This window comes from Saccostrea echinata, unplaced genomic scaffold, assembly GCF_033153115.1.
Source record: "Saccostrea echinata isolate AGI-Se365-2 ecotype Australia unplaced genomic scaffold, CSIRO_AGI_Sech_v1 ptg000003l, whole genome shotgun sequence".
In the NCBI taxonomy this organism is placed as follows: Eukaryota; Metazoa; Mollusca; class Bivalvia; order Ostreida; family Ostreidae; genus Saccostrea; species Saccostrea echinata.
Window position 1 is genome coordinate 8192148 of NW_026889752.1, and position 9499 is coordinate 8201646.

Below are 9499 nucleotides of genomic sequence, written 5' to 3' on the forward strand. Positions count from 1 at the left end.
TGGCACCTGACATTATAATACAATAAAATAGTTTCAATGCAAGGAAAAGATCAGAGGCATTCCGAATATATCGTTCAGCGTGCGTTCACCGTTCGTTCACCGTTCACTTTGCGTTCGCGTTTGCGCTCCGTTCGCATTCAGCGTTCACTCACCGTTCACCGTTCACACATCGTTCACCAAGTTGCGTTCAGCGTTCACACATCGTTCACTCACCGTTCGCTCTGCGTTCGTTCAGCGTTCGCTCACCGTTCAAGTGGGAAAGTAGAACGTTTCAGGGACTGTACCCACCCCTCGGAAAATTTTCATGCAATTTTTGCCGCCAATTTTGATTTCCTGTAATCAATCTATAGAGTTATGATGTCATCCTGACTTCAGTAGCATTGTGACGTCATCAAGATTTCAGCTCATTCTAGTAGTGCTTTCTTATTCCAAATACTTGTTCAAAACTTTTATTATTATTTTTTATAATTATTTTTTTTCGTGTTTCTCCTATGGAACTGAAGTATCAGGTAAATCCAACCCTCAGAAATTATGATACACATCAGTATAATAAAACGCTTATCCACTGGCTGTGAGTGGGATAGCTCTTTCATCAAACCTTTGACATGATATATATACATACATACATATATATATATATATATATATATATATATATATATATATATATATATATATATATATAGAGAGAGAGAGAGAGAGAGAGAGAGAGAGAGAGAGAGAGAGAGAGAGAGATCAATGAGTTCCTCTTATCATCATCATTGTTTCTTTAAGTGGTCCTCCTCCTTTCCAAGAATTCCATATCATGTATTTTGGTCCTTTTTCCTCGACTGAGTCTCTATATTTTGCATTTAGATTTGAGTAACTACAATAATAGTACCACCAAGCACCATGGCGCTCCGTTGCACAGCGTCGCCCACTATATGCAGCGTCGTTGTCTTTAGTAGAAAATCTTTTTTTATTATGATAAGCCAAACTGTCACCTGTAACCGGATATAATCATTCTTTTGAAATAACAGATGGCAAATAAATCTTCATTTTTGATCTGGGGAATTAGTTGCATTGTTGTGAAGTGAAGTATATTCATTTAATCATTTTTGTACTCATCAACACTTTTTTGTAATATTATTATATGAGAGAAATGGTTAGTTGCATATGACAATAGATACTTACATATTTCGTATAACTTTTTGATTAATTAATTGATTTTAAGTTGTTTTCCATCTCTTATGAGAATTGTTCACTCATGGGAACCACCATATACATCTGAAGGGCTTCCAATTAAAACGTTTATTCGGCACCATGGGCCACTGAGCAGAGAGAGCTGCTTATCGTGCCAATGCCTACCCTGACACGGCCCTCGGTTTTTAAGCTCCCGCCCGAAAGACCCGTGATTTTCAGTTCTAGTATAGGACGCTTGGCAAAGAAACAGCCACAACCTATGTTTAAGTCTTAGGTTTGACATGGAGCCGGGAACGAGAATCGTAACCGGTACCTCTCAATCACAAAACATGCGCCCTTCCTCTATAGGCCACCGCAACCGGTTCGGTACTTTTTTTTAAACATGTGTTTCTAAAATGGGCGATATGTCGAATTCAAAGTGGAACTAAATTTCAATCAGTGTATTTTAAATGGGAAAAATCATTTACCTGCTGTTCCGGAATACCCAGACACATACAGTTTAAAATATGTGTCCTCACTTCCGAGCGAAAACGTAGAATATTGAGCAAAAGCCTTTTCTCCATTAAAACGCTGAAGCTCAATCCGAAGTTCCTGGTTCCCATCTTTAGTTAAGGTGTGAATGGCATTGTTTCCTATTGACATAATACAAATCAAACACTTGAATATAAGAATTGGCATAAATTACAAAAACGTGAACTTAAAAAAATAATATAAAGGATATTTCACAAATCCTAACTAGATATACATAGGAATTATCTTAAATTTTGATAGCTATATTACTATTTAATCATCCAATGACTAGTCATCAAAGTTTAAATAGCTGTTTTTATCAATCTAATTTATTTGTAAGTAACTACGAAAAAAAAAACCAGAAGTCTCTGATGAGACTGTAGCTCTACTGGTCTGTTTGTATAACAAAAGAAAAGTAGCACTTGGATTTGAAACATTGCAACATGCAACAATAAATAGAATTATGTATCTTAATGTAGTCTACTTTTGTGACAAGTTATATTGAAATCAAATGAAAACTAGGAGTAGTAGCGTTTTGAAAGTATTTCACGGAAATTTCTATTTTTAGTACCGGTAACAATGACAACACCATTCACCCAAATAAAAAAAAACAGAAATACATATTATGTATCGTAGTGTATTCTAACTGTGTGCCAAATTAGATTGAAATCAGACCAAAATTGTAGGAGGAGTAACGTTTTAAAGGAATTTCACAGAAATTTCTATTTTAAGTAACCATGGCAACACTGCTCATCGAATTCAAAAACCAATGCAATAAATTATGTATCTTAGTGTAGTCTTCTTGAATGCCTAATTATATTAGAAGCAGACTAAAACTGTAGCAGGAGTAGTGTTTTAAAGGAATTTCACAGAAATTTCTAATTTTAGTAACCATGGCAACACCGTCCATCGAAATCAAAAACCGATGCACTAAATTATGTATCTTAGTGTAGTCTACTTGTGTGCCAAGTTATATTGAAATCGGACCAAAACTGTAGGAGATGTAGCGTTTTAAAGGAATTTCACAGAAATTTCTATTTTTAGTAACCATGGCAACACCGTCCATCGAAATCAAAAACCGATGCACTAAATTATGTATCTTAGTGTAGTCTACTTGTGTGCCAAGTTATATTGAAATCGGACCAAAACTGTAGGAGGAGTAGCGTTTTGAAAAATTGTTTACAGACAGACGGACAGACAGACAGACAGACAGACAGACGGACGGACGGACGACGGACACCTTACTATCGCATAAGCTCTTCTGGTCTCTGACCAGTAGAGCTAAAAATCATTCTCATTTATATATCGAAAGCAAGAACTAATTTTTAAATTTATACCCGTTACTGTTAAGGTCCAATTTCCCCGTTTTTCTATATTTCATAAAAAATTAATTTGCAACATTGATTTTTATAAACAACGAAAGCATTATATTCAAATGGAAAAGGGTTTGAGGTATTAAGGTAGGCTTAATTTTTCCAACATTAATTCTATTTCTTCCCATTTGACGCAGTAAGTAGAAGTAGCACTAAAAATGTCTTTTACATTATCAGAACATAAAATGAAAATACTATGTGTATATAAAAACAAGCATTCTGAGAATATTGCATTAGCAATACTAGTCCCCTACCGGCAAGTGTAATCTGGTTCCTGTTATGCCATAATTCCGTGAAAAATCAATGAAGCGGAACGAAATGCAAACTTGATCTATGACTCATCAAGGTAAAGTCACATGCCAAAAATCAGCTCATTATCTGCAAGCGTTTAGAAAACAATTGCGGAAAACCCTGAAAAATTGAAAAGGTCGTAATTCCGTCAAATATCATTGATGCGGAACGAAATGCATACTTGATCTGTAACTCATCAAGATACACTCACATACCAAAAATCACCTCAATATCTGCAAACGTTTAGAAAAAAAGTCCGGAAAACCAAGTGGGACAGACTGACAGACAGACAGACAGAGGGACAGACGGACAGCTTGACAGACAGACAGACGGACAGACGGACGGACAGACTCAAAGGAAACCTATAGTCCCCTCCGGTTTCACCGGTAGGAGATTAATAACATTAAGTGTCATACAAGTTAAAGTCATTTCTGAAAAAAAAAAAATACTGAAGCTATACTTTTTAAGTCCAAAAAAGTACGTCGTTTATCTATGCTTGTAAAAAAAAGTTACCATCAGCAAGACACATTACACTGTAAATAATATTACTTTTAAAGTTCTTATAAAAATGAAATATTTTAATTTGCAAACTGGGAACAAGCTGCGTGCAAATGTTTAAAATAGAAAACAATTAATAGCTATTATTTTAGCAGCAGAAAATACAAATCAATGTTGAAAACATTAGACTTTCTGCTAGAGGGAGTGATTGTCATGTAGGAATATTATGTTGAATACAAAAATGCTAAAAATAATACCTTAATTATAAAAAGGAATGTCTAAAATAAATATATTTTTGATTTATGTCCTGTAAAAGTTATATCTCTTGAAAGAGGGACGTAAGACATTAAATTTTGAACATTTGGAACAAGTCAGGGATACTTTGCTGAATGCTTAATATTCTGACCAATATATCATGATATATATTTTAGCTGTAAAATACTTTGAGAAAAATATTTCTTTAAACATTGGGAAACTTTGATCTTAAAAAAGAAAGCGATAAATCATTACTCTCGAATTGTCATTATAATAACTAAGATAAGATCAAGAAAATATTAAAGGATTTTTAAAATAGTTTTTTGAGTGTAATTAGTCTGTTAATCACGACTTATAAAGCATGTTCATGTATATGCATATATCATATTTTGAACTTTACATATTTAAATCGACTAATGCCAACAATAATGCATTCAAGAGTTAAATTAATCCTTGCCCTATATCGTTTATTTCCTATCTCACTTGCCTTATTGTGACGTCATATGTGTAGTGGTTTCTACGTGTATATTTCAAATAATCCATACCGAACTCTTATATCTTCATAACATAATTGTTTCAGTATAAAAAAAAGCAGTAAATGTAAATAATACTACTTAAAAACAATGATTGAAAGAAAGGAAATTTATCATGTTTAGATGAAACCCTTGCCTTTTTTCACAGTCTTATACATATAAAACCATATTTTCCACTTATTGTTGTATTTCAATAAGAAGAAAGCTTACCAATCCAATAGTTTTTCGTTGGGTTACCAAACCCTTCTTTATATTCTATCCATGTCCGAAAAAAGTCTGTTGAATTGTCCTGTCTTCGTTGAATAGCCTTCAAACAGTACAACTCTTGTCTTATATAGCCATTGCTAAACATTTTATTGAAAGAAAAAACATTCTGTATGCCCTATTTCGAAGATGTCTAAAATTAAAAGTTTTTGTGAGTGAATGAATTTAAGTATATCGATAACTACTATATACTATTTTAGTTACAACATTACATTGTGTTTGGTACGACTTTACACTATGTTAGTTAAAACTTTACACTATGTTCGTTACAACTTTACACTATGCTAGTTAAACTTTACACTATGTTGTTACAACTTTAAACTATGTTAGTTAAACTAGTACTTTTAAATGCATGAAATTTAACTTACGGTCCACCCCCCTCCGTCAGTGCTCATGTCACAATAAACAGCTTTTACTTCAGGAGCTACATATATCTGATATACCCCATCTTTTCCTTGTAAATTCGAATCTTCTCGTAGAAGGTCAAAGCAATTTTCTGTTAAAATATTTATACAGGTGAAAATGGCTATTCGGGTACTTTTTTCTGTGAAACAGCTCTATTTATTTCTAAGCAAACGGAAATTTCAAAATACATTTTACATATCGTAGTTATTTATGTAAATGTATCTAAAAATTCTATGATAGATTTAGCATTAAAATGTCCAAGCACTTTTTAAAAAGAAATATTTCTTACTTACTTTCTGTATTTATTACATCACTAAAATTAAGACATATGCCCTAACAAAAATTTACTATAGTTAACTATAGTGAAAACTTTGATACTTTGAATTACAATGAAACTTTACTCTAGAATTTTTTTTTTAAATTTCAATGCTTAAAATCTCTAAAATTCGATAACAGTAATGTAAAATTTGAAAATAATGTGTGAATATAGAAATAATATTTCAATTTAATAAAAAAAAAGTGCAGGTATGAATTAAAGAGTAAAAAATATAACGCTCTGAAATCTATAGTAAAAATACTTAGATTTACTAAATAAAAAAAAAAAGATACTATAATAAAATATAGTTAACTATAGTAAACTATAGTTAACTATAATTAACTTTTTCACTTTTTGTCAGGGTAAGCATGCAAAATATTATGACTATCATCAAAAGAAATACATTTTTGAATACCCAGAATTTATAATAAATACGATATTAATAACAAATTTTCGTTCATCATTTAGGTTCAATTTAATTGTGTATATTTAGCTGCTGCATAGTTTATTTCTGTGTTATTGTTTATGCTCATGATTTAGCAGAATTTTCTTTTATACAAAACACAGTGCTGTTGTTGCTTACATTTGTTTTATTGATTGTTTTAATGAAAGTAGTCACTAACAGATTCAGTTGAATGATTACTTTACATAATATGACAAAATTAATATCTTATTATTTTCGAACATTAAACCACAAAAGTAAGCCTCGAAAATTCCTTTTAGGCTGCGATATTATCTAAAGCTCTTTAGAATAGAAATCGATTAAATGGATAAACATATAGGAACTCAAAGAGAATAAAATTCCTCAATTTTTAATTAAGTCAAAAAAGTTCCTCCCGAGTTTCCATTGTTTTTTCTTGGGATACAAGTATCACGTTGATACATATTTCTCATGTGGAGGGGTTGTTCATTTCTTCTCTGTAAATAAGTCGTGCAGGTAATTAGAACATAGCTTAAATATACAAAAATGTATATTTGTATTTTCGGGAATTTTGTTGAAAACATGCTTTTGATGAAAGAACAACCAGTTCTGCGTCTAGCTAAAGAGGGTAGATCAATTCTTAATTAAATCGGTAAAATACGCAGCTATGTCAAGGCTTCCCGAAGCTTTAAAATGCGCTCTAAACATAATATGTCATTGCGAGGTCGGTTTTGGTTTTAATTTATAAGTATTGAACTATAGTAATTCCAATTTATATAAAGGGTTTCCTCGGCTATATATTAACATACTTGTTATGATATCACATGACTTTGTTGATCACGTGACGACCATTTATAAATTTTTGAAGTGTTTCATATAAATCGCTTCGGCGCAACTGATTAACACAATAATTATTAACATTTTGTTATATAAATAAACTCATCGTATCCTTGTGTATCCCAAATTTGCTTGGGAAAAGTCATAGTATTACTTGGGTACAAAATATTTCCTGAGAAATTCAACTTACCTACAAATCTGAGGGTATTTTCCACACAATATCGTAATCTGTATTAAAACAAAGCCAGCACACATTTTCCCCAAGCAAGATTCAGTTAGAGAACAACCTCTTGTTAAAGATTTCCACAAAAATTCTCAGATTAATCCTCATTTATCACCTGCGCCAGACTCTTTTATACACACAAAATAAATTCTACCTCCAACCACGGGTATGAAACAGAGTACATTTCAACAGTATATTTTTCATAAGCATTTTGAACATGCTGAATTTCAATCAAGGGTAGGTAAGTGGTGTATTTTTAAAATATTCGGACATATAAGACTTAAAAAACATTTAACGACCCGTGAATTTTGCAGTAGTTATCTAGCATTTTACATGCAGTTTGAAATAAAGTGTAAAGTTCATGACACTCTCCCCGTCATAACACCTCAAGTTTGCAGTGACTTGACGTCATTTTCCATTATGACGTCATATTTTGGTAGTTCAGAGATGTGAAGGCACAGAGTGCACTATGATATTCTACGGGAAGCCTTAACCTACCTGCGTAGTGAGACTTAATGCCATTTCTTGTAATATGAGGAAATAAAACGTATGTACAGCATTATTTCCAATATGTTAGCTGTTTCCTCTAAATATTTATTTAAACTGTCTATATAACGGTTTTTAAGGTCTCCTCCGAAAGTCCTGTGATTTTCACTTTTACTAGGCTACCGTGACCGGTTTTCTTGTAGTGGAAATTTTCAATCGATTCATATGGATACGCCACCACTTGCTGGGGGAGGACTGGAAACTCAGACCTATACCCAATTCATATGAAGCAGAAGTTATTCAAAACCTTCAACAATGGAAGAAAAAAAACACACTTGCTGTGACCTTCATCTCTGCATTTAGATATATCCACGATGTATTATCAATTAACAATAGTTACTTTAATTCATATGTCGATTCGATATATCCGAGTGAACTTGAAATAAAAGACACCACAGAGTCTGACACATTTATTTCATATTTGGATGTTTTACTGACTATAGGCGAAAAAGTGCCAACTTGCAATTAAATTGTATGGAAAAGAGATGACTTTAACTCTTAAATCGTCAACTTTCCTTTATTTATGTAGTAATAGCCCGCTATCACCTACATATGGTGTTTACAGCTCCCAACTTACATGTATTCGATACTCAAGGGCATGCTCTCAGTGCGATCAATTTTTAATCCGAGGCAGGCTACTGACAGATAAGTTGATGTTACATGGATTTCAATAACCTAGTTTAAAGTCGGTATTTCGTAAATTCTATGGTCGTTTTAATGCCCGTGCTAGCAAATATCACTTGGACGTATTTTGGCTGACTTATATATTTTTTGAGATCGACCAATGTTCGTTATCTTCACCTTTTTCACTTCAAAGGTATGATGATTCATACATCTACCAATTATGTTACAGAGATACTTTTTCACATATGAACCATGAACAAAAATAAGTGCTTTACAGGAAACTAGGAAACGAAAATACATTACTTGTTTTATCAATCAGTTTATAAAATTAAATTTACATTATTTTTATGCTTCCTTTACATTATCAACTATGTATGCATTACTGTATATTTTTTTCTTATACCATTGTGATTCATAGTAAGCGTCGGGAGATTAAAAAAATGTGCAAATATATATATATATATATATATATATATATATATATATATATATATATATATATATATATATATATATATATATATATATATATATATATATATATATATTAGAAATAACTCATCATTGCAATATCAACTTATGCGAGTGTTGTTATCTATAAATTAAGATGAATAAGTAAAATTGCAAAAACGTTTTATCTCCTTTATCATTTCAGAATATATAAATCAGCTAGAAGAAATTCTGTCTTTAAAACAGCAAAGTTCATATTAGCTTACCTCGTAAAACTTGAACACATTCACCCTGTTTACAGATGGATCCTTTGTTACATGAATGATTGAGACAATCACCTCCAACAGCCTAAGGTTATACAAATATAAAAATTACTTGCATGTCAGTGTAATCAATTAAAATTTTATTACATCGATTCTGAAGGAAAATAATCCCAGCTTTCCCTACCGTCGGGAAGTCCTTTCGGTCGATATGGATACTGTGCGTTTTAATCGGAGGGAGAGTTGAACTATGGGTGACATATTTCGCATTCAGTACACAAGTTCTTTCAATTTGGCTCCAGTCAACTGACTGACAGAGTGTAAATGTATAGCAAACCACCACACACATGGTAAGACTTGCGTTGGACAGAACTTTAAATTCTGACCCAACTTCTGTAGAAGAGTTATCAAAGCTTTTGATTAAATAAGTCTCCGGATTAAAACACTGACAAAAACAAGTCCTTATCACTCCAAAAACTAGCCAAGTTAAATAAAGTATTTCCATTATAGC

General features: G+C 32.2%; 1 protein-coding gene across 1 annotated transcript; it reads right to left on the bottom strand.

The window, feature by feature from the left end:
* Positions 1-735: 735 nt before the first annotated feature.
* LOC133178845 (ficolin-3-like) lies at positions 736-9249 on the bottom strand. The gene is made up of 4 exons (XM_061313520.1): positions 9208-9249; positions 8995-9076; positions 1650-1814; positions 736-983 (listed from the first exon to the last, which is right to left on the bottom strand). Exons 1-4 carry the CDS (start codon positions 9247-9249, stop codon positions 736-738), a joined length of 537 nt encoding a protein of 178 aa, XP_061169504.1.
* Between the last annotated feature and the right edge of the window lie 250 nt (positions 9250-9499).

Excerpts from the sequence above, each read along its gene's own strand:
- LOC133178845 (XM_061313520.1), bottom strand. The coding sequence starts at position 9,249 with ATGTCACCCATAGTTCAACTCTCCCTCCGATTAAAACGCACA. Across the intron at positions 1,815-8,994 it reads ATGTGTTCAAGTTTTACGAG|GAAACAATGCCATTCACACC; the intron begins GTAAGCTAATAT and ends TTATGTCAATAG. Across the intron at positions 984-1,649 it reads TGGGTATTCCGGAACAGCAG|GTGACAGTTTGGCTTATCAT; the intron begins GTAAATGATTTT and ends ATCCGGTTACAG.